Source organism: Bufo gargarizans, chromosome 6 (genome assembly GCF_014858855.1).
Source record: "Bufo gargarizans isolate SCDJY-AF-19 chromosome 6, ASM1485885v1, whole genome shotgun sequence".
In the NCBI taxonomy this organism is placed as follows: Eukaryota; Metazoa; Chordata; class Amphibia; order Anura; family Bufonidae; genus Bufo; species Bufo gargarizans.
This window is the reverse complement of record NC_058085.1, coordinates 575,368-601,707: the sequence shown is the minus strand read 5'-3', so window position 1 is coordinate 601,707 and position 26,340 is coordinate 575,368. Positions and strand designations below refer to the sequence as shown.

Below are 26,340 nucleotides of genomic sequence, written 5' to 3'. Positions count from 1 at the left end.
ACTATAAAAAATGTTTTACTTGATTTGTATATGAATGTCACATATTGATTGACAATTCATAATAATGAGATATCGGCGTGAACAATGGGAAAACAAACCTACATCGCAGGGGGATCCCCACGGAACGCCACTAATCTCTCAAAAAGTAACAACATTGATACCTATAAATGAATATAAGCATTCAATTCAAGGAAAAAAAGGGAAGAACAACCATAATAATGCAGGTACCACGGTCAAACGGATCACATTTTTCTATATGAACAGTATACGGGGGCATCCAGAACAATGTACAACAAATTCCGCACAAATAGTAAAGCACTGAACCAGACATATATTGATTGAATAGAATAAATAGATATTGGGGAGCCAACTGGAACCAGGATGAACGTCACATCATGCAGTGCCTCCGCCAAGGCAGTGAGGTCAAAATGAATCTAAAAACAAAGAGAGAAAATGTTAGCGATTCTCATAAAAAAATACTTGATTCAGGATAATGATTCAAATGCAGAAACACACGTGCATTTGACCTACAGAAAGGGATACGGATCCTGCAGAGTAGAGAAGGAATAGGATATGGGCAGTGCCAGGGCCAAACTACACTAATCCACCCTAAAGTCCACGTTTAACCCATTAGGTTTTAACGCCTTTAGCGTATATATCCAGTAAAACTCGCGTTTTTTAAGGATAGCCTGTCTATCTCCACCACGCCTCCCCAATTCTACCTGTTCCAAAATTCGAAATCTCAAATCACTCTGTGTGTGCCCTGCCTCTTTAAAATGTTTGGACACTGGTAAATCCATCTTTTCTTTCCTGATGGAGTAGCGATGCTGATTCAATCGTGTCTTTACATCCCACGTGGTCTCACCAACATACCACTTCCCACACGGGCAGGTCAGTTGGTAGACCACGTAGGATGAGTCACAGGTCAAGAATTGAGTGATTTTCATCATCCCACCAGTGGCCGGATTTAAAAATGTATCTCCTTTGATCATAAGTTTGCAATTTATGCAATGATAGCAAGGGTAGCAGCCAGTACGAGTAGAACCACACATTGTCCTCACATTGATCCTGGCACTGCCCACATCCGCCTTCACCAATCTATCACCCACATTCCGTCCTCTCCGATAGGAGAAAAGAGGGGGTGATTTAAATTCCGCAATTTGGGGAAAACTATTCCCTATCAATCTCCAATGTCTCCGAATGACACCCACAATTTGCGGGCTGTCAGTCGAGAAATGGGAGATGAAGGGAATGCGAGGACTTTGGGCCTCTTTCTGAACGATAGTATCAGTGAGTTGATTCCCCAATCTATCAATGGTATTTCTGATCAGCTTTTTCGGATATCCACGTATGGCAAATTTCTGACTCATTTCTTGGAATCTAGTGTGTCTCACTTGTCTGTCCTTAACTATACGATGTACTCGCAAGAACTGGCTGTAGGGTAGAGATCGGATCATGGAACGAGGATGGTGGCTGTCATATCGTAACAGAGTGTTCTTGTCAGTAGGCTTGACAAATAAATCAGTACTCAAACCTCGTCCCATGATCCAGACCTCTGTGTCCAGGAACTGTAGTTTATCCATGGACTGCACCATGGTGAATTTCACAGTGGGGTCGATTTCGTTGAGAAAAGCATGGAACGCAAGGAGGTCCAACGTGTCGCCCGTCCACACCAAGAAGATATCGTCGATATAGCGCCACCACCCCAGAACATGTCTGAAGTGGTGGCTGCCATAAATCGACGACTCCTCGAGGTGGGCCATGTAGATGTTTGCATAAGTGGGCGCCACGTTGGACCCCATCGCGGTTCCACGCAACTGAACAAAGAAATCATCCTGAAAAAGAAAATAATTTTTCGTAAGCACAAATCTTAATAATGAAAGTAAAAAATCTTGACAAATTTCGGAATAATCAGAACTTCTAAGACACGCCTCAACAGCCTGCAGGCCAAGCTCATGGTCAATCGACGTGTATAAACTACACACGTCGAATGACACAAGAGCCGAGCCTGCAGGGACCTCAAGTTCATTTATCTTAGACAAAAAATCACCCGTGTCTCTGATGAATGATCTGGTGGAGATGGCAAAACGGCGCAACATTTTATCAAGAAAAATCGCCACATTGTAAAAAAGGGACTCCCTCCCAGATACAATTGGGCGGCCAGGCGGGGGCGAAACCCCCTTGTGTACTTTTGGCAGGGTGTATAACAGAGGTGTACAGGGCTTGTCCCGATACAAGTAGCTGAACAACTTGTCATCAATAATTTCCGCCTCACGGGCTTGATTTAAAATATCTCTTAGCTCCCTTAGTAAGCCAAATTTCGGATCCTGTGCGACCCGTTTATACACCTGTGGGTCATTAAGTTGGCCATGAATCTCCCGGATGTACTCACTGGTGTCCATTACCACAACCCCACCACCTTTGTCCACGGACTTGATGGTGAGGCTGTGGTCGGAGGCCAGAGAGCACATTGCAGTCATCTCGTCAGAGGTGATATTGGCAAATCTAAGATCATTGTATTCAGAAACCCTTTTCAATTCATTTAGGTCCCTGCGTATGGCTAGAAAAAAGGCATCAACAGCTGGATGATCAATCACAGGGTTAAAGTTACTTTTGACATATAGACCTGTATTATGCAAAGACAATTCTGTTGATCTATCACCTTCACCTCTCACTGTTTGGTTTTGTGTGGCAAACCAAATCTTGAGTTTGATACTACGTAAAAATCTATGTAAGTCCAACTCAATGTTAAAACAATCAGTCTTGGACCTGACAGTGAGTTTTTTAATTCACCTTATTAGGGTAATCACTGACACTTATTATGTTATATTCTATATAAATCACGATATGTGGAATTAATGTTGTTTTAGTCTGATGTATTATTTTTGCCAAATGAGGCCAATTTGATATATGTATTTTCTATGATCACATGTATTGTTCATTCACTGTACATTCACTGTATTATGTTCAATTGATGTTAATCTATTTTTGATTGATGCCCTTATTTAAAGTGTGTCTGTAACACATGTGCACTGTGCTTGATAAAGACAGCAACAAGCTGTTGAAACGTCGCCTGATTTTGGGTCCAATAAATCATCAACTTTTGAATTGATTTGGAGTGCTGCTGGCTATTTTTCTCTTCTAATACATTGGACCTAGGTGCTGGTCCACACTGGCCGGACGTGCACCTCCTGCTTATACAGTGTGCTGCTTCCTCACTTTCTTCAAACTGGATAACAGTTAGAAAGCGGGGTAGAGGGAAGAGTGCCAGGGAGGCTAGCCTTGATCTGACACACCCCAACAAGTTTGCACGTTTGGCAGATGAGGGGGATGTCAGTTCAGGGAGAGCACTGCTGCAGTCGGAACCTTCCTCTGCCAGTCAGGGGAATGTCATCTCCAGTAAGCAGGGAACCAGGAAAGCAGGGCAGGCCAGACAGGTGCTGGTAATGGGATACACAATTATTAGTGGTACAGATAGGGCGATCTGTCACAAAGACCGGGGTCGTCGAACGGTATGTTGTCTTCCTGGCACTCAAGTTCGACACATCGCAGATCAGGTTGACAGATTACTGGAAGGGGCTGGAGAAGATCCAGCAGTCACGGTCCATATCGTAATATCGGAAGTTAGAGGTAGGTGTAGCATCCTTAAAAATTATTTTAGGGATTTAGGTTACAAGCTAAAATAAATAGGTGCAGGTGATCTGACCCTGTAAAAGATTTTCGCTGCGGGCCTGCAGGCGAGATGACCCAGTAAAAGATTTTAGGTGAGGGCCTGCTGGTGAGCTGACCCTGTAAAAGATTGTAGGTGAAGGCCTGCTGGTGAGATGACCTTGTAAAAAATAAAATGCGAGAGCCTGCTGGTGAGCTGACCATGTAAAAAATTATATGCGAGGGCCTGCTTGTGAGCTGACCCTGTCAAAGATTTTAGGTGCGGGCCTGGTGGTGAGCTGACCATGTAAAAGATTTTAGGTGTGGGTCTGCTGGTGAGCTGACCCTCTAAAAAATTATATGCGAGGGCTTGCTTGTGAGCTGACCCTGTAAAAGATTTGAGTTGCTGGCCCGCTGGTGAGCTGACCCTGTAAAAGATTTTAGGTGCGGGCATGCTGGTGAGCTGACCATCTAAAAAGTTGTAGATGGAGGGGGCGGAGCCTAGAAGCAGAGCCGGATGCACGCACCCGTGTGAGCTCTGCAGAGGATCGTCAGTGTGCAGGCATATTAAAGGCATTCTACAGCCCCAACATGGGTAAATCTACAAAAGATAAAGCTAAAGAGACCCCTGGGACCGGCAAATCGCTACCAGGGCAAGGGGATTTGGACCGTTTCGTGAGGAAAGCGGGTCCCCAGAGTGTGAGGCGAGCTGACAAGATGGCGCCGAGAGCAGAGACGCCAGAGGCTTCTGACTCTGATGACGGAGACGGCAGTGAAGCGGCTGCTCCTGCTGTAAAAGAGGACCTGCTTGTTTCTAGGGCTTTCATGAGACAGTTATTAGTGGAGGCACTAGACCCACTGGTCCTGGAGCTTAAAGAATTGAAACAGGATCTTAAACAGCAAAGTGACCGGGTGGAAGTGCTGGAAACCACACAGGCATCCATAGTGGACTTTAACACTGCGATCTCCCATAACATGGACCATGCACAGGCCCACCTGAATTCTCTGTATAGTCAGATTGAAGATCAGGACAACCGGGGAAGGCGGAATAACCTCAGACTTAGAGGTTTCCCAGAATCCATACAAGCGGACGCTATTATGTTCACGCTGGCGTACTTCTTCAAAAATTTGGTACAGGAGGGCGAAAACCTGGACTTCACACTGGAGAGAGCTCACAGAGCCCTGCGCCCGCCGCCAGGACCAACTGAACCTCCAAGAGATATAGTGTGCAAACTGAACAGCTTCCAGGCTAAAGAAAGCATACTTAAAGCAGCAAGATCTATGCCGCATGTCTCTTTTGCAGGCTCCAATATCCTGTTATATCAGGACCTTTCACAGCTGATCCTGAGAAAAAGGAAAGCGCTCAAACCATTGCTGGATGTATTGAGAGACCGCAAGGTGACTTACCGCTGGCTGTATCCCTTTGGTCTGCTGATCAATTTCCCAGATAGGAAGAGCACGGTCAGATCACCAGCAGACCTCAGAAGAATCTACGACAAGCTGGACATTGCGAATCTGCAGATAGAGGACTGGAAACCAGTTCAAGAACTTACCCAGCTCCCAGCTTTGCCGTTGATTACCCCCTGGACGCCAGTGAGTTTGGGAAGACCACAGTGTCAGAGGAGAAGATTTGAGAAACGCCGTTCCTGCAGTCCCCCATTTGGAAAAGACTGAGTATATATTGCATAAGCCTGAAGTTCAATGACACATGTGCCTTATGTTATATACATAACCACTTATGTCAGTAGTTTCATAGTACCTCACCAACTTCTGCCTAGCAGGGGTCAGCATAGCAATCCATAGGCATGTTCCCTTTGAGGTGCGTTCATCCCTTGTCGACACAGAGGGAAGGTATATCTTTGTCAAAGGAGTAATAGGACAGCAGATATATACGTTAGGAAGTATATATGTATCGAATACGGCACAGGCGGCCTGGTTAGGGAACACATTGGCACTACTCCAGGGGTTCGTAGAAGGCCCAACAATTTTAGGTGGAGACTTGAATGTAGCTATTTTCCCAGAAGTGGACACTTCCCTCGGGAGATCATCATTTTCACATGTAGCGCTGAGGTCTATCAGAAGAAACATCACTAACGTAGGGCTAGTAGATAGTTGGAGGGCCCTTCACCCGAGACAAAAAGACTACACTTATTATTCATCGGCGCACAAATCCTACCAAAGGTTGGATTATGTCTTTGTGTCGGACCATGCACCAGTTTTCATGAGTTTCCATTTGACCAATATCCCAAAAAAAAAGAAATGATTTGGCGACTCAATGAAACCCTCCTGCACAATCTGCAAAATTTGGAGAGCATAAAGGAAAAGATTGAAGAGTATTTTGCTCCCCAGAAATATCTCCTGGCACGGTATGGGAAGCGCATAAGGCAGTGGTGAGGAGACACTTCATCTCCCTAGGATCATATCTCAAAAAACGTAGAGGCAGATATAATTGACCTGCAGAGCCAAATATTCAGGGCGGAATCCTTGCACAAAAGAAGACAGACACCTGAAGTACCAAAACAACTTGACCTCCTTAGATCGCAAATGAAAAACTTGCTGAATTCTAAGTCGGCAAAGTTATTCTTGTCAGCTAAGTTTAAATACTACGCTCATGGCAACAAGACCTCTAAATTTATGCTGTCCCAACTGAAAAAACTGAAAGCCCACTCCTATATTCAAAAAATTTAGCCTTCCCAGGCACAAACGGATTACCAAACTGAGCAAATAGCGATATGTTTCACAGAATATTCTAAATATTCACAGAATATTACACTAAGCCATATAATCTAAGTCAGGGAATATCCACCTCTCAAAGTCAAGCTAAACTTTTAGACATGACGCAATGGCTTTCAAAACTTGAGCTGCCCAAGCTAAAGAGAGAGCAATCACAGGTGCTATCCCGTCCGTTTGACATTGTTGAACTGAAGAAAGCTCTTAAAGACTCACCCCTACATAAAAGCCGAGGCCCGAACGGATTGCCGATGAAATACTACGATTTTTCCATACATCCCTCCTGCCCAGATTCTTACTTGTATGTAACTCTTTATGGGAAGGAAGACCCCTGCATCCACACATGTTAGCAGTCCAAATAACAATTATCCCTAAGGAAAGGAAAGATCCCTCATTATGTGCCAGTTATAGACCAATATCCTTGCTCAATACAGACCTGAAATTACTAGCTAAGATGCTAGCCTCTCGCCTCCAGTTGCTCTTACCCCAGTTGATACATATGGACCAAGTGGGTTTTGTTGGAGGTCGTGAGGGAAGAATGAATATAAGTCGCCTGATCAATATTATACACCATGCTAACTCTACATCCACTCCACTAGTTCTTCTTGGCACAGATGCCGAGAAGGCTTTTGATAGTGAACTGGTCTTTTATGTGTGCTGCACTGAAGGCCTTTGGCATACCAGAGAGCTTTTTTATGGTAGTAATGGCTATGTATGGCAATCCAAGCGCAAGAGTTCTGGTGAATAACACACTTTCCCCCCCTTTCACAATTAGTAACGGCACCAGGCAGGGCTGTCCTCTCTCCCCGCTCCTTTTCATTCTGTCAGTAGAGCCATTGTTACAAGCTGTACGACAAGATCAAAAGATCCAGGAATTGACCATAAAAGGGAAAGCCCATTCCCTAGCTGCATTAGCAGATGACCTCCTCCTCATTATCACGAACCCCATTGAAGCCTTCCCAGCGATTGATACTCTGTTGGAGTACTTTGGCGCCCTGTCTAATTTTAAGGTCAACCTCTCTAAGTCACAAGTTTTGAATGTTTCGCTAGATACACAAACACAATCCCTTTTAGAACAGAACATTCCTTTCACTTGGTCCAATAGCAGCATTCCCTTCCTAGGCGTGAATATCACTTTCCGCTGCTCAGACCTGTATGCAGAAAATTTTAAAAGCATTCCACACAATATTAAAGATCTTATGACTTCATGGGACCTGCCGTTTACCTCTTGGTTTGGCCGTAGAACCTTAATCAAGTCGATAGTCCTCCCGAAAGTGCTCTACTATTTACAAGCTCTGCCAATCTGTGTATCTAGAACTTTTTTCCTACAGCTAAAGGGGATACTGACGTGCTTCCTCTGGAGTAGTGCCAGACCTAGACTGCCTTCCAGCCAAATGATTAAACACCAGAAATTAGGTGGTTTAGGAGTACCAGACTTCCTTCTTTACTATAAATCAATCCAGGGACTAAGAGTCTTAGAATGGTTACGCAACTCGCCAGAGAGGCTAGATGTGGTGTTAGAACAAGACCTAATGGAACTCCCTTTGCGATCCCTAGCTTTACTCTCGAGCTATAGACAGGAGACCATGATACAAATTACCAACCCTCTTACATGCAATACCCTTAAGGTGTGGTTCGCGGGAGTGTTGAGGAAACTGATATCAGAGCAAACCTTGCCATTATTACAGGTTATAGATGTTTTGTGGGATTCCACCTCAGAATTTAGGTCTACGTTAGGAGTAGGTAATACAGTGTATTCAGTACATTAGAAACAACACATTTAAAGTGCCTTTATGTTCATCAGCTTGCCTGTGGTGGAGTCGAGAAGTCATGGTCAATCCAGGCCTTGTTCATTTTTATAAGAGTCATCCTGTCAGCATTTTCAGTTGACAGGCGGATACGCTTATCTGTTATAATGCCACCAGCAGCACTAAATACCTGCTCAGACAAAACGCTAGCAGCAGGGCAGGCCATCACCTCCAAGGCGTAGAGCGCCAGTTCGTGCCACGTGTCCAGCTTCACCATCTTCCCAAAATTTTCCCTCCTTGTGACACTAGGCCACGCATCAGGGTGAGGGTGCTGGTGGGTTGTCATGGAACTGTCCCAAGCTTTTGAGTGTTGCCCTGCCTCTGTTGGAACTGCTGTGTGTTCCCCTTGTCTCCCCTCCTTTTGTTGGCCAAGGAACTATAGACTCTGCCGCTGGTGTTGTCAGATGTAAAGTTTTGGAGCAATTTTTCAACAAGGATCTTGTTTTGCTCATCCTCTCCACCAGAGGAATGAGAGATGAGAAGTTCTCTTTGTAGCGGGGGTCGAGAAGGGTAAACAACCAGTAATCCGTGTTGTCTAAAATGCATATAACGTGCGGGTCATGGGAAAGGCAGCCTAACATGAAGTCAGCCATGTGTGCCAGAGTACCAACAGGCAAGACTTTGCTGTCGTCATCAGGAGGATCATTCTCAATCTCCTCATCCTCTTCCTCCTCTTCTGCCCACCCATGCTGAACAGATGGAATTAAACTTCCATGGGTACTACCCTCTGTAGCAGAGGCAACCGTCTCCTGCTCCTCCTCCTCTTCATCGTCCAATTCACACTGAGATGACAAAATGAGGGTGGTCTGGCTATTACCCTGTGTAATGTCTTCCACATGCAAAAGCATCGGCCTCAATTGTGAGCAGCGAGCGTTTGAGTAGACACAGAAGTGGGATGGTTAAGCTGATAATAGCGCTATTGCCACTCACTCATCTGTGTTGATTCCTCAAAGTTTCTTAAAACTTCAGAGAGGTTATATATCCATGCCCACTCCTCGCTTGTAAATAGTGGAAGCTGACTGGAGAGGCGGCGACCTTGTTGCAGCTGGTATTCCACTACTGCCCTCTGCTGCTCACAAAGCTTGGCCAACATGTGGAATGTGGAGTTCCAGCGGGTGCTCACGTTGCACAACAGCCGGTGAGCTGGCAATTTCATGCTCTACTGCAGCGTTGACAGACTGACTGAAGCTGTTGATTACTTGTGCAAATGTGTACACACGCAGAGCACCTTCACCAGTAACTCAGGCAAATTGGGGTAGGTTTTGAGAACCCGCTGAACCACAAGGTTGAACACGTGGGCTAGGCATGGGATGTGTCTGAGCTTGCCAAGCTCCAAAGCCAACCACCAAGTTACGGCCATTATCAGACACAACCATACCTGGTTGTAGGTTGAGTGGCGAGAGCCACAGCTCAGTCTGGTCTCTTATCCCCTGCCACAGCTCTGCGGCGGTGTGCTGTTTGTCCCCTAAGCATATCAGCTTTAGCACAGCCTGTTGCCGCTTCCCCACTGCAGTGCTATACTGCTTCCAGCTACAGACTGCTGACTGACTGGTGATGCACGCGGATAAATCGGAGGTGGAAGTGGAGGCGTAGGAGGAGAAGTGGGGTTTGGAGCCACTAACGTAGGTACTGGCAGAAACCCTTATGGACGTAGGCCCCCCAATCCTTGGCGTCGGTAGCACCTGTGCCATCCCATGTACGACTCGCTCCCGGCCTCCACAACATTCACCCAGTGTGCTGTCAGGGAAATGTAGCATCCCTGGCCGAAAGCACTTGTCCATGTGTCCATGGTTAAGTGGACCTTCCCAGTAACTGTGTTGGTCAAGGCACGTGTGATGTTACGGGACACATGTTGGTGTAAGGCGGGCACAGCGCACCTTGAAAAATAGTGGCGGCTGGGGACTGCGTAACACGGGATGGCCTCAGTGTCCACTAGCCTAAATGGCAACATTTTCAGGGCCAGTAATTTGGAAAGCTGCGCATTTAGTGCTATGGCCTGTGGTTGGGTGGCTGGGTATTTTCGCTTGCTTTCAAAGGCCTGTGGTAAAGACATTTGGATGCTGCGCTGGGACACGGAAGTGGATGTGGTCGCTGATGGTCCTTGCGAAGGTCCAGGTGCAGAGCGGGAGGCATCCGGGCCTGCACCCTCGACAGGGTATTGGCCAGCACGTAATAAAGGGAAAGGAGGAGGCAGTGGTGTGACCCGCAGACACAGATTGTGGACCCAGGCGTTTATCCCAATTATTACGGTGCTTGGATGCCATGTGGCAGATCATGTTGGTGGTGTTGAGGTTGCTAGTGTTCACGCCCGGCTCATTTTCATATGGCACAGTTTGCAAACTACTATTCTTTTGTCATCTGGATTTTCCTCAAAAAACGCAATTTTTACCATTTTTGGTGCCATAATGGCCTCCATTACAAGGGATGCCCCATAGGTAGATTTTAATTAGTTAATTAGAACATCTGCCCCTTGGCAAGTAAGATTTCTGCAAGAGGGTGCTCCGTGGAACAGTTGTGGGCCTGTTTGGTGTGGTCTGCCTTCTCCCTTTTGCCACCCCACTGCCTCTTCCAGCCTGTTGCAGTGCTGCAGATCCCTCCCCCTCTGCACTGCTGTCCTTGCTCAGCTTTCCACCTTCCCAGGTTGGGACAGTGACCTCATCGTCCACCACCTCCTCTTCCACTTCCTCACTCTGATCATCCTCCTGATTTGTTGACCTAACCACAACCTCAGTGATTGCCAACTGTGTCTCATCCTCTTCATCAACCTCTTGAGACAGTAATTGCGGTTTACTCATTGGCAACTATGTCTCATCATCCACCTCATTAAACTCTAATTGGTGCTCACTAACGTCATGTTCTTGTGACTGTGGATGCTCAAGAGTTTGGCAATTAGGTCACAAGATTTCATGTCCCTCTTCAAGTGTGCTTGGCGAGAGGGCCAAATCAAGTTATGGCGCTGAAAAGAGCTCCTCTGAATTTCCGAGTGTGGGATAACTTGTTTGGCCAGACTGTAAATGGTGGGAGGAAGGGGGATCAGGGTGAGGATTGTGTGGACCAGACTCCTGACTACTGAGACTGGACTTGGTGGAAGACAGGGTGGTGCTTAACCGACTGGAAGCATTATCTGCTGCAATCCAACCGACCATCTCCTCGCACTGGGCTGACTTCAAGAGTGGTGTCCTGCGCCGCCCTGAAAAACTAGGACACGAAGCTAGGTATCGTGGATGATTGTTTTTCTTGTACTCTGGCAGCAGGCACAGTTTCCCTGCGCCCAGGGCCACGGCCTCTGCGTGCACCATCAGCATCACGACCACTTCCCCTTCCCCTACTGCTCGCCTTCTTCATATTAAATGTGATACATGCTTGAAAGTATGTCACATGTACAGTAGCATAGGATTTGGAAGTGTATGTGCAAAAAAATTTACAACAGTATTTGTGATGAGGAAACGTTATACAGTACAGGTACCACAGGTAATGTCACAGTTCGCAGTGTCTACAGAAAAACTGCACTGGATGTCACTGATATTTTAGGGATGCACATACCTTAAACAGCAAAAGAAGGGGCTTAGTCAGCACCTCCCAGTGCGAGGTGCATGCCGCCATGGCAAAGACCTAAAGGAATAAAAGAGACAATGCAGCAGCACCCTGAAAATTAGATAAAGTACAATAATGCCAAAAATTACAGTGCTAATGGTACGCTTATTTATACAGTGAGATGCTTGGCCAATGCATTTTGTACAAAACCATCTGAGCCTGTCTGCCATAGGTCAAGGCGATCTCTGTAACACAGGTTCTAACACTAAATACTACCTGTTATGTGCCATAATGGCCACCATAAAGTTCAGGGAGTGTTGGATCCACATATATGCTGGATCCACTCTGCTTTTTACCATTTTTGGTGCCATAATGGCCTCCATTACAAGGGATGCCCCATAGGTAGATTTTAATTAGTTTCAGTATAAAGCTGTAGCCTGCTCTCACTACATTCATTGGAAGCTGTCTGGCACAAGGAAAGGTATAGAGTGGGCTCGGCATGCATGTTGGTACCTGCATCCCTTGTAATGGAGGCTATTATGGCACCAAAAATGGTAAAAAGCAGAGTGTATCCAGCATGCATGTGGATCCAACACTCCCTGAACTTTATGGTGGCCATTATGGTGCATAACAGGTAGTATTTAGTGTTAGGACCCGTCTAACAGAGATCGCCTTGACGTACGGCAGACGGGCTCAGATGGTTTTGTACAAAATGCATTGTCCAAGCATCTCACTTTATAAATAAGCGTAGCATTAGCACTATAGTTTTTGGCATTATTGTACTTTATCTGATTTGCAGGGTGCTGCTGCATTGTCTCTTTTTTTCCTCTAGGTCTTTGCCATGGCGGCATGCATCTGCGCATGCACCCCCCCTCTTAGTGCCTCCAGTTGAGCTAATGTCCCAATAGTGTCCCCATAATGCACGCCAGTATAAAAATACCCCTATATAGTGCCCCCAGTAAGTGACCCTGGTGCTCCTCTCCTCCTTTACCCATAGTGCCCTTCATTATGTGCCAGTATAAAATGGCCTATATCGTGCCCCTAGTAGATGTCCCCATAGTACTCCTCTTTCCCTCTTCCTCATAGGGCCCCCAAAGAGTGCCAGTGTAAAATGACCCTATATAGGCCCCCATAGTGCTCCTCTTACCCGCTTCCCCATAATACCGCCATAATGTGCGCCAGTATAAAATGCCCCTATATAGTACCCCCAGCAGATGCCCTCAGTGTCCCCCATAATGTGCCAGTAAAAAATACCCCTTCTTCGTGCCACAGTAGATCCCCCATAGGGCCTCTGTCCTCCCCTTTTCTGTAGTGTCCACCATAATGTGCAAGTACAAAATGCCCTTATACTGTGCCTCCATAGTGCTTGATAATGACTCTTTTCCCATTTTGGTTTAGGCTCCTGCACTTACCTAAGAAGGGATTGTCGTCCGGTTGCGGGCCATCACTTAGGATGGATTGTGCAAGTAAGTAGGACCTGAGGTGCGGGTGAAGTACAGGGCTGCACTGTTCCGCACCCTATTATGATGGTGTTACTTGACTAAAGTGCAAAGTTTGTTAATATATGGTGTCTGTGTTTTTAATATGCTCACTCCCAAATCTCAATGATAACTGCAATATGGCCAAGTGGCTGCCACTTACCACGCCACAATCCAGCAGTGTCTGTCTCTCTTCCCAGCAGCTGCCTCTTTGGTCCGTGCTACAGTGCTAGGGGAGAACCGGCCAACCAGGTAAACCCTGGCTGGTGACCAGCCTGTGACTGCATATTGTGTCCTGGTTCTCATTTGTGTTTCTGTGCCATGAACGTAACCTCTACACCTGCTCATTTACCCTCTGTGTACCAACCTTGGTTATCTCCACTGATTTACCCCTATCCTGCTGATTTCACAGTATGCTCCTGTTTTTGACTCCGGGTTGTTTTATTACGCTTTCTGCAAATTTGCGCCTATTCTTTTGTCACCTTACTCCCCAGATGCAACATGAGTCCATAGAATCCTGCTTTATAGCGTCTCTAGTGACTACCTAGGTTTTTTTTTTAGCTGTGGATCTGATCAGTTATCCCTGTAGTTATCATTACAACGATCTATATATTTCCTATTGTTTACTTTCTTGACCCCCCGCTTCCCTTTGTATTATTTTTTGGTACATTAACCACCTATTTATTCTGTCATGTATAATAGAACCAAACAGAACCATTAGGTGCCCCCATAGACCTGTATTAGGACGGAGCAAAGCGGAACGCCTCTTAAAGGCTTCTGTTTTGCTTTCAGTCTTAAAATTCTGTTATATTTCATTATAACTGTAATAACAGAACCTATAACGGAATGTCAGAACACCAAGGCAAACCCGCCCTTAGAATGGGTCACATTATTTGATCCTCACGTCATACCTAATTCAGAATCTTATTGATGCTTTTGTCTTGCCAAAGTTTCTGTTTCTATTGCAATACCCGCGTCTTCTTTATGGTAACTGACAGAACATGACATTTTTTTTATATTTTCCTTTATTGCAAATTTAGTAACATTTTTTAAAAAGAAAAAGATTTCCAAGTGTCTTCACAAGACAGACAAGTAAAATTTGCAAAAACTCTCATTGTAGGTATCTTGAGTAGCAATAGTAAAGTTGATAATGGACAATATATTACTATGGGCAGAAACAAGCATTGGGTATTCTGAATCAGACAACCCCTTTATAATGATACTTATGAAGTCTATATTAACAGATAGATGAAAGCAAAAAAGAAGAAGCATTGTATGCCGTGGTGTAATAAGATGTATACGTCTTTGGTCCATTGTCCTGGCCTTAATCTAGGGAAAAATAGGAAAGTTAAATGATGAAAGACCTATGTTTTACCATTAAGCATAATACATATTCAGTATGTACTGTACATCTCAACATATAACTAAGAGTCCATTGCCATTTGATCTAATCCCATTTTAAAGGGTTTTCCGGGATTTTCCTTTTGGTGAATTATCCTAAGGATAGGTCATCAATATGAGATTGGCAAGGGTTTAACTCCTGACACCCCTAGTAATCAGCTGGTCGAGGAAGCCATGGCCTCCCATAAAAGTGAATGAAGAAAGCTATGTACGTGTGGCCACCTGCCCATGTGAACAGGGCCTCAGAACTGGGGATATGTCATAATGTCCAGATAAGAATTACCATTTAACGCTAAATAACTTCTTGTAGAGTCATCTCTACATGGCCTACAGTTTGCTGAACAGTCAGTCCCTTAAAACACTTAGAGCTCATTCAGACGACCATAGTGTTTTGCGATGTGTAAATTGGGGATCTGCCAAACACGGATACCGGCCTGTGTGCATTCCGCAATTTGCGAACTGCACATGGCCGCCGCTATGATAGAAAATGTGCTCTTTTTTGTGGGGCCACGGAACGGAACCACGGATGCGGATAGCCCACGGTGCATTGTCCACATCTTTTGCGGTCCCATTGAAATGAATGGGTCCGCACCAATTCCGCAAGATTGCAAAACGGATGCTGACCCATTCATACGGTCGTCTGAATGAACCCTTATTTTGATATTTTCGTAAAATTGCACTTTACATTAATGTGCACCAAACCCCTTAATTCTAGCAGGACCAGCTGTGTATGGGAGAGATCCAAGTCGCCTCAGACAACAGATGCGGGGGAAAAGGATTGGGCGTGCCTAGAGAGAAATCATGAAGATACTAACAAGAAAAACTGTTGTCACGGCCATTACGAGTATTGTGCTGGATCTCATTAAAGTCATTTCCAGGCCTCCTATATTAAGGAGCTATCCCCAGGATTCGACTGAAGGCATGCTCACCGATCAGCTCTTGGAAGAGGCCAGCAACGTCAAGTTCACCTGTCACATGGACCATGTGCAGCTCAGTCCTACTCAAATGATTGGGGCTGAGCTGCAATACCAAGCACAGCCATGACACAATGTGCTTGCTTAGCTGTGAGAAGGCCACAGCACTCGGAGCACCGCAGCCTGTTCAAAATGCTGATCGGTGGGGGTGTCATGAGATAATGGTGACCTATGCTGAGGATTGGTCACAAATATATGATTCCCAGAAACCTCCTTTGAAGACCGTTTTGGGGATTCGAAAGAAGGTCTGCCTTTTTTGCCCCCAAAACAGCTCTTCTCAATGGTTTTCACTTTGCCATGCAGCTCAGTCACATAACACTTCACGGCTCAATGACAAGAGGGACACTAATTCTGGATATCCCCTTTAACACTGTCCTTCAATTTGACTCAGTCAGGTTTACTACTCCAGATATAGTGAGTTAAAGGCTTACCATACAACGGAGTAGTGCAGACTGTACTGCAGCACTTATCACCTTCACAGTCAGGCCTCATGCACACGACCGTAGTTCTGGTCCGCATCCGAGCCGCAGTTTTTGCGGCTCGCGTGCGGACCCAATTACTTCAATGGGGCCACAAAAGATGCGAACAGCACTCCGTGTGCTATCCGCATCCGTTGCTCCGTTCCGTGGCCCCGTCCAAAAAATATAACATGTCCTATTCTTGTCCGTTTTGCGGACAAGCATAGGCATTTCTACAATGGGCCGCCTGTTCCGTTCCGCAAATTGTGGAAAGCATACCGGCGGCTTCCATTTGCATGTAGCCTCATAGTCAGTGTTACACGGGTTTCGCTTCTCTTGTGGCTCCGCAGATACCTCTGGACATTTACCAGACGGTAAATAAATGAGAATGATCAGACGGCTCTTGTCAAAACCCACTGCTGGACATTCATATACTGTAGGTACATGTCATGATAAATAATGCATATTCACCCATTCATTTCACATTGGCAGATAGTTACCCAAAAAGAGACTGTACAATCAATGATATAGCAAGCTGACTGGCACACATTTAAAGGGAAACTGTCACCATGATCATGCAATCTGCGGACAGCATGTTATAGAGCAGAAGGATCTGAGCAGATTGATACATAATTTTGGGGGAATAAAGTCAGCAAAACCTGAGATTTATGCATTTACTAGCAGAAGGACCCGGCTTCGCTCAGGCATATTTAATCTATTTAATTTAATGTTTATGTGTGTCGTTAAAAGATATCAACACTATCCACTATAACAGTGACATCTACAGCACCCCGCTCCCAAAACAGTGACCTCCAGAGCTCCCCACACCCCCCCCCCCCACAGTGCCCTGTCCCTTAAAATTTGACCTCCACAGCAGCCCACCTCATTTACATTGACCTTTATAGCAGCCTTCCCTTTTAACAGTGACTTTTACAGCATACCACTCCCTTGACAGCGACTTCCACAGTGGCCCGCCCCTTTAACTGAGGCCTTTACTGGATCGGGGGGGTGTCCTTTTGAACAGCTCACTCTAAGACAGCATCACTGTGCTGTCTGAGTGTAAGCTGCAGGGAGAAAGTCACCCTCCATCCCCCCTGCAGCTGACAGAAGTTGATTTTTACCTTCATTTTTTTCAATCCCCGTTGGCTCAGGAGTGTGAGGGGGCCTAACCAGATAAAGGGCGTGGCTTAGTGGGACCTGGGGACGGGGTTTTAAGTCTTTTGAGGGTGGACACATTGTGGCAGAGGGCGTGTCTGGGCTCCTTACTGGAAGAGTGACGCCCCTCTGGGCACCTAACTTGCTCATTTGCATACCAAATAAACTAGATTTTCAGAGGATGAAAACATCTGTTGCTGGAACAAATGCACATCTTGAAATAAGGTACTAAGTGCTATTAGGCCATGGCTTTACTTCAATAGCGATTATCCTTGTGGCAGATTTCCTTTAACCCCTTAGGGACCCATGACGTATCGGTACGGCATGTTTCCCGAATCCTTAAGGACCCATGACGTACCGGTACGTCATGGCTTTAATTCGCGATTCCGGCGCCGCGGGGGTTAATCGGAACGGGATGCCGGCTGAAATCATTCAGCCGGCATCCCGTAACAACGCAGGGGGGGGTCATTTGACCCCCCCGTATAGACGATCGCAGAAAACCGCAGGTCCATTCAGACCTGCGGTTTTCTGCGTTTCCGGTCCATTCGGGTGTGCTGTGACCCGATGAACCGGAAAAAGACTGCGATCGGTGGCGTAATTTTACACCACCAATCGCAGTCCGAGGATTTGAGGAGGCGGTGCTGGCCCTGGTGCTGAACACTGCTGTCCAGGGTGCTGATTGGTGCAGGGGAGAGAGGCGCGAGATTCAAACTTCCTGCGCTCCTCTCTCCCCTCCTCTTCCTGTCCAGCACCCTGACCGTGCAGCATCGTCCAGCACCAGCTCCTGTGTCCCCCTAATCGGCATCCATCACCCTCCTGCACCCATCGCCACTCAGGTAGGTTAGGGTCAGTGAGGGAGAGGCACCATTAGGAAGGGAAAGAAGGGAAAAGTTAGTTAGGAGAAAAAAAAAAAAAAAAAGGAAGAACTTTTACACAAAACTTTTTTGATCCATCTATCAGACCCCAGAGCCCCCCCTGCCACTTGCCCCCCCCTACCAGCCCCCACCACCACCAGCCCCCCCCACCCCCCCCACCCCCCCCACCCATCCCCCCACCAGCCCTCCCCCAGCTCCCCCCCCCTCACCACTAGCCCCCTTACCACCACTTTTTTTTTATTTTTCTGCGTTCGCTGACTGGTCGGCACTTTAGCGTCCGTCCACTGTTAGCGCATCGCCCGCCCCACCGCTGATCAGCGTTGTACCGCTGATCAGCAACTTTGAACTTTTTTTTTTTTTTTCCTAACACTTGCCCCTTTATTTTCCTTTTTTTAGTACGCGAACACCCGTTGCCCCCACACACACGCACATATAATAAAGGTTTCCACACACGCACACCTACACGCACACACACCCATGGCCCGCCGGGTGTTCTCGGCCGAGGAGGCATACGCCCAGATTGCCTCCGACTCCGAGAGCCCCAGTGAGGATGAGGATGACCCCACATTCCTTCTGTCATCCGCATCCTCCTCATCATCATCGGATGACGATGAGCCACCAAGGCGGCGGAGACGCCGCCAGGCGGAGCCAGGGGCCACACATGCTAGGGATCCTGTGGCCCACCCTAGTACGAGCCGCCCTGGGGTTCGTACTGGTTTCCCGGCCCACCAAATAAGTTCACCGGAGCCCCCTGCCGATGAACTTAGCTGGTGTCCCCCAGTGGACTTTGAGCCTGAGATTCCGGATTTCGCTGGCAATCCTGGAATCCAGATTCCCACAGTGGGGTTTACTGAAATAGACTTTTAGTTTTTTTTTCAGTAACCCACTGGTGAATTTGATGGTGGAGCAGACGAATCTGTACGCCCAACAGTTCGTCGCTCAAAACCCAGGCTCATTTTTGGCTAGACCCGGTGGCTGGACGCCGGTCAGTGCAGCCGAAATGAGGACATTTTGGGGCCTCGTGCTGCATATGGGTCTAGTCCAAAAACCCAGTGTCAGGCAATACTGGAGTGGGGACGTCCTATACCAGACCCCACTGTACAGTATGGTCATGACACGTCCCCGGTTTGAGGCCATCCGGAAATGTCTGCATTATTCCGATAATGCAGCATGTCCACCCCGAGGTGATCCTGCCTATGACCGGCTGTATAAGATACGGCCGGTCATCGATCACTTTGGGGCCACATTTCAGCAGGCCTACGTACCTGGAAGGGAGGTCGCGGTTGATGAGTCTCTCGTTGCGTTCAAGGGGAGACTCAGTTTCCGCCAATACATTCCCACAAAGCGGGCGAGGTATGGCGTGAAGCTATACAAAATTTGTGAGAGTACCTCAGGGTACACTTACAAATTTCGTGTGTACGAGGGGCGAGATTCCCGTATTCAACCCCCAGAATGTCCCCCCACTCTGGGTGTTAGCGGGAAACTCGTGTGGGACCTTATGCACCCACTGCTGGATAAGGGTTACCACTTGTACGTGGATAACTTTTATACCAGCATTCCCTTGTTCAGGTCCCTTGCCGCCAGATCCACGTTCGCTTGTGGGACCGTGCGGAAAAATCAGCGCGGCCTCCCTGCCCACCCCCTCCAGGTACCTATCCCCAGGGGTGAGACCCGTGCACTTACCAGTGGAAACCTGTTGCTGGTCAGGTATAAGGACAAGAGGGATGTCCTTATGCTGTCCACAATCCACGGTAACAGCACCACCCCAGTCCCTGTGCGAGGTACCGCGGCAACGGTCCTCAAGCCCGATTGTATCGTCGACTACAATCGGTATATGGGAGGAGTTGATCTCTCTGATCAAGTCCTCACGCCATATAATGCCATGCGCAAAACCCGGGCATGGTACAAAAAAGTTACGGTCTACATGGTGCAGGTTGCCATGTACAACTCTTTTGTACTATCCCGAAGCGCTGGCAGCACAGGGACATTCCTCCAATTCTATGAGGCAGTCCTCAAAGACCTGATCTTTTCGGACCGGGAAAGAGCAGGCCGGAGTACCTCGGGAACTGGAGGCGCCCGGATCGTCCCTGGCCAACACTTTCCAGGTGTGGTCCCCCATACTGGAAAGAAGGGACGAACCCAAAAAAGATGCAGAGTGTGTCACAAGAGGGGGATACGGAAGGACACCACCACTCAATGTGACACGTGCCCCGATCATCCGGGCCTCTGCGTTATCGATTGCTTCAGGGAGTATCACACTTCCATGGAGTACTAAATTTTTATAATCCCCAACAGTCCACTAGAGAACATAAAACACTATGGCTCTTAGACTTTGGAGACACAGAAACAATTTTTTTTCCCCAAAAAAATATTAGTTTTAGAGCAGGCATCCTCAAACTGCGGCCCTCCAGATGTTGTAAAACTATAACTCCCAGCATGCCCAGACAACCTACAGCCATCAGCAGGGCATGGTGGGAATTGTAGTTTTACAACATCTGGAGGGCCGCAGTTTTTAGGATGCCTGCTTAGTGTCTCCAAAGTCTGAGAGCCATACATATTGGGCATCGTCGCGTGCGTAAAAGTCGTCGCTATAAAAATAACATTTGACCAAACGCCTCGAATGAACGGTGTTAAAAATATAAAACAAAAACGGTGCCAAAACACCCATTTTTGGGCAAAATTTCAATTTGAATCCCTTTTGCCGGTAATAAAGCAAGGGTTAACAGCCAAACAAAACTCAATATTTATGGCCCTGATTCTGTAGTTTGCAGAAACACCCCATATGTGGTCGTAAATGGCTATATAGCCGCACGGCAGGGCATAGAACGAAGGGAACTCCATACGGTTTCTGGAAGGCAGATTTTGATGGACAGTTTTTTTTTTTGACACCATGTCCCATTAGAAGCCCCCCCTGATGTAGCCTAGACTAGAAACTCCAAAAAAGTGACCCCATCTAAGAAACTACACCCCTCAAGGTATTCAAAAGTTACTTTACAAACTATGTTAACCCTTTAGGTGTTCCACAAAACTAAATAGCGAATGTAGAAACATTTTTAGAATTTAATTTTTTTGTTACATTGCCTCAAAAAAGAGTAATATAGAGCAACCAAAAATCATATTTACCCCTAAAATAGTCCCAAAACAACAACCACCTTATCCTGTAGTTTCCTAGATGGGGTCACTTTTATGGAGTTTCTACTCTAGGGGTGCATCAGGGGGCTTGAAAGGGTACATGGTGTAAATAAACCAGTCCAGCAAAATCTGCCTTCCAAAAACCATATGACGTTCCCCTCCTTCTATGTCCTGCCGTTTGGCCAAACAGTAGTTTACGACCACATATGGGGTGTTTCTGCAAACTACAGAATCAGGGCAACCCATTTTGAGTTTTGTTTGGCAGTTAACCCTTGTTTTACTCCTGGAAAAAATTGATTATATTGGAAAATTTTCCAAAAAATAGAAATTTCTAAATTGTTTCTCCATCTGCCATTAACTCTTGTGGAACACCTAAAGGGTTAACAAAGTTTGTAAACCCAGTTTTGAATACCTTGAGGGGTGTACTTTCTTAGATGGAGTCACTTTTTTGAAATTTCTATTCTAGGGGTGCAACAGGGGGCTTCAAATGGGACATGGTATAAACAAAACCAGTCCTGCAAAATCTGCCTTCCAAAACCCATATGGTGTTCCCCTCCTTCTATGTCCTCCCGTTTGGCCAAACAGTAGTTTACGACCACATATGGGGTGTTTCTGCAAACTACAGAATCAGGGCAACCCATTTTGAGTTTTGTTTGGCAGTTAACCCTTGTTTTACTCCTGGAAAAAATTGATTATATTGGAAAATTTTCCCAAAAATAGAAATTTCTAAATTGTTTCTCCATCTGCCATTAACTCTTGTGGAAGACCTAAAGGGTTAATAAAGTTTGAAAAAACAGTTTTGAATACCTTGAGGGGTGTAGTTTCTAGAATGGGGTCATTTTTGGGAGGTTTCTATTATCTAAGCCTCACAATATGACTGCAAACCTGAACTGGTCCATAAAAAGTGGAATTTTGAAGATTTCTGAAAAATTTCAAAATTTGCTTCTAAACTTCTAAGCCTTGTAACATCCCCAAAAAATAAAATATCATTCCCAAAATGCTACACACATGAAGTAGACATATGGGGAATGTAAAGCCATCACAATTTTTGGGGGTATTACTATGTATTACAGAAGTAGAGAAACTGAAACTTTGAAATTTGCTAATTTTTCCAAAAAAATTGTAAAAATTTTATTTTTTTGTGCAAAAAAATTAACTTTTTTGACCCAATTTTAGCAGTGTCATGAAGTACAATATGTGACGAAAAAACAATCTCAGAACGGCCTGGGTAAGTCAAAGCGTTTTAAAGTTATGAGCACTTAAAGGGACACTGGTCAGATTTGCAAAAAATGGCCAAGTCCTTAAGGTGAAATAGGGCTGAGTCCTTAAGGGGTTAAAGCTCTCCTACAGCAGTGAAGATAAATGGCTGGGTTGTTATGGAAACCTGGAGTAAAACTGTATGTGGAGGCTGGAGGTCCTGCAAGCTTCTATTGGCTGATAAGGGTCATGTGACCAAGCTTCTATTGGCTAATGCATTTTTTGGTAATATCTCAGGGGCGGTACGTCCTAGAGAGCTGAGACCTGGTCAAAAACCTTCCGAGACACCTGATGTACCCGTGTGCCAAATTTTGTGATTGTAAATGCGACGGTGTCCTTTAGCGGACATACACACACATACACTCAGCTTTATATATTAGATATCGCTGCTCTTGTTATTGTCAAGTGGGCGGTACCGCTCAACGATTCACAGCTTTGCAGGATTGGGGCTCATGCACACAACCATATTTTCTTTCTGGTTCCATTCTGTTTTTTTATGCAGCCCATATGTGGAATCATTCACTTTAATGGTTCTGCCAAAAAATTGAACATGTCCTATTCTTGTCTGTGTGCATTCCGTATGTCCTCAAGTCCATTCCGCAAAGATACATATAGCTGTGATATAGCTTAGATACAAATAGCTTAAATACATATAGCTGCCATGTGGCTTAGATAGAAATAGGCGTCATATAGCTTAGATACATATTGCCGTATTATAGCTTAGATAGACATAGCTGTCATATAGATTAGATAGACATAGCTGTCATATAGATTAGATACATATAGCCGTCATATAGCTTAGATACATATAGCTGCATAGAGCTTAGATACATATAGCTGCCATAGAGCTTAGATACATATAGCTGCCATAGAGCTTAGATACATATAGCTGCCATAGAGCTTAGATACATATAGCTGCCATAGAGCTTAGATACATATAGCTGCCATAGAGCTTAGATACATATAGCTGCCATAGAGCTTAGATACATATAGGTGTCATATAGCTTAGATCTTAGAACCTGATCTTCTGCCTGTGAGCTAGGAAATGATCATATGACAGTTTTTTTATGCAAAGTTAGGATGTGCAGAGCAGGGGGCGGGGAAGGTCAGATTGTTCACGCCCACAAATATTCATGAGGGAGAGCTCAGGCATCGTTGTTGCACGCCCCCACAGCTTTTCTGCAGCTTGTAAATTGTCATTTACTGTATGATGTCAGTTTTTTAGTTTTTTTTTTGCATTAATCATGGGATAACCCTTTAAGCATGTACACAGGCAGACACCATACTACGACCATGCAAGAGAAGGAATCCTATCAAAATAGACAAAGCTCCATGTGAAACCCTTCGGGGCGTCCAGCTGTTTAATCCCGGTTTGAGCCCAGTATCATCATTTACGTACAAAACTTCTTATGGTTTTATACTTGTCCAGGTCTATTTGCCTCTCATTACTGTGTTATTTGAATATTGCTGGCCGCCCTTACCTCCTTTTGCCACTAGGTGTCCCCTTTCGTCCTTCTTCAATTGTGTGCATTGCTTTTAGCCTAGATTTGACCTTTTTGTGTACGGTCTTTAATAAAGCTATATATTTTTAGATGATTCCTTCTCCTGCATGATCACGTCATATGTTAGACACCGTATGTGTGTGTTTGGCATCGTTATACAGAGAGAATTCGAGGACTCATTATCCTTGAAGACTGCAGACTCATTGATATCACTATTTACCTTACAGCAGCTTCACGCATTTTTGTGTACATAGTGGTTGGCAACACTTTTCATCACCCGGGCATCCAGTGTCACCATCACAATATGGACGTTCCGCAATTAAACAAGATGGCCTTAATCCGCAGGAACCTTTTTTCTCTACCAAAAAAAAATGTCAAAATCAGAACACAGCAGCAGAGACAAAGATATATAGTGAAGCAATTAATAAGAAACGGTTGGGTTTCTGTTATGGGGATCTAAGGCTGGAAGATGGCATAGAATAGTTTTCTGCATATACCGGTCCATCCTTACCCTCTCCATGGTTCGAGAGGTATGTATGCTGAGGTAAGTACTGCAGTCACTCGGTGGTTCACTGCTAACGTTATTAAATGGTTCACTTTGAATGCTGTTAAAATGTTTGCTGTGATGCCAGATGTGCAATTTCAGTGGTACAAGTGGTGAACTGGCCAAGCTCAGGCTGGTCCAAAGGTGAATCCTCTAGTCCTGCACTACTGGCACATGGCAAAGTACTCTGACTGCACTACATACAGGTACGCAGCATATGGTACCTCAGCCAGCATATGCCTCCATATAAAAAACTGGGAAGATTATCGAACAAATTTCCCAGTTTATTATTATAGATGCATCAGGCGGCTGACATGACTTGTAGATACAGAAGCAGGCCAGCTAGGACCCCCTTTCCCCTGTCCTCTTGCAGTCACTGCAGGGGCCCCATAATCTAGCATCTTGCACGGTCTTGCTGCCTGCCTGAGTGTGGGCCCTTTTACTGGTGGGCCCTAGGCACCCCAGTCCGACACTGAAACTGGCTTATCTACACACTATGGGGATCATTTACTATCAGAAATATGCCTATATTAGGTGTATTTGTCACGTCGATTTCAGAGCAAAGATTATTTTCTGCTGCAATCTGCGATTTATTTCCCTGTTCATGCCAGGTCTAAAAAAGTGGGCCTGGTGGGGAAGGGTACGGGCCGGCAGGCGTAAAAAAAATGGTCTAAATGTAAGCCAGCAAGGAAGCTTACATTTAGACCAGCACTGGATGCGACAAAGTTATGTAGAGGCCGGCGCCAGGTGTAAATTTCAGTTCTGGCACACAGGCGGCCTGAGATCAATCTTCCTCTAAGCATTAGGCTGAACTGTCAGACTATTGAGCGATGCCATCAGGTTTCCAATCTGTAATAAACAGGATGCCTATTAGTTGGCATGTTGTTACCTGACAGCAGAGATGCAGATTGATATGGTGGGACAATATGTCTGGCACTTGATGGGCATTGTGTCAAGCAATGTGCAGCATCACTTTTGGGGGTACATTAGACTGGCACTGGTGGGCCATTGTCACTGGGTTAAGAGCTGGAGTATATGAGTAGAGATGAGCGAAGTTGATGAAGTGGAATTCAATTTGAATTTCTGGTTTTATTAGATTCGCACCAAATCCGAATTTCCTCGCGATGGCTGCTGCACGTGTGAGGACATGGAGCAAGGAACTCTGGGAAGGCGGGATCACCCATAATGACATGCATGCAGCCAATCAGCAGCCAGCCAGCCTTGTGATGTCACAGCCCTATAAATGGCCTCAGCCATCTTGGATTCTGCCATTTACTACTGAACTTAGTGCAGGGAGAGACGTCAACAGGTGCTATGGACAGTGTTAGAAAAAACTTCACTGTACTAAAAAAAACTATTTACAAGTTCCGGGAAAGATTTTTTAAGGTGTAGGATAGGGAGGAATCATTCTACAGCATTTATGTAGAACAGGGTTCAGTAGGGGATGTTACAGCTAGCGTGGCTGGGAGTCAGCAGGGTGGCAGCAGTAGGAGGTCGTGAGCCAAAAGTTCCCGGGGTAGACCAACCGCTTCACAGGAGCCTACCTGCCCGGAAAGTAGTGGTGCAGGGGTTCATAGAAGCAGCGTCGGTAGCAGTCAGTCAGCTCGGAGTGTTGGGGGTAAAATCACCTACTCGGCGGAGTGGCAGTTTTTTGTTAAGCCACCGGAGGAGGTGAACATGGCCATATGTAGAATCTGTGGGCAGAAGGTAAAGCGTGGCACCATGTGGCACGTGGCAATGTTGGCACCACGGCCCTGCTTCAACACATGCAGCATCACCATAAAGTGGCCTGGGAGACCTGTGGCTTTGATGTGGTGGTCCAGCCTGCCTCAGCAACTGCTGCA

General features: G+C 45.9%; 1 protein-coding gene across 2 annotated transcripts in view; it reads right to left on the bottom strand.

The window, feature by feature from the left end:
• Window positions 1-26,340, bottom strand: part of LOC122940436 (WAP four-disulfide core domain protein 3-like) — a 181,712-nt gene that overhangs the window by 131,637 nt on the left and 23,735 nt on the right. The window contains exons 4-5 of one of the 2 annotated variants that reach the window (XM_044297112.1): window positions 24,173-24,310; window positions 14,259-14,527 (exon numbers count right to left, since the gene is read on the bottom strand). The exons of the other annotated variant lie outside the window; for it this stretch is intronic. Of the exons in view, the coding sequence (XP_044153047.1) occupies window positions 24,174-24,310 (137 nt within the window). The 3' untranslated portion in view covers window positions 14,259-14,527; window position 24,173. Of the gene's footprint in view, window positions 1-14,258; window positions 14,528-24,172; window positions 24,311-26,340 lie in introns of those variants that run through there. 2 annotated transcript variants of the gene reach the window in all.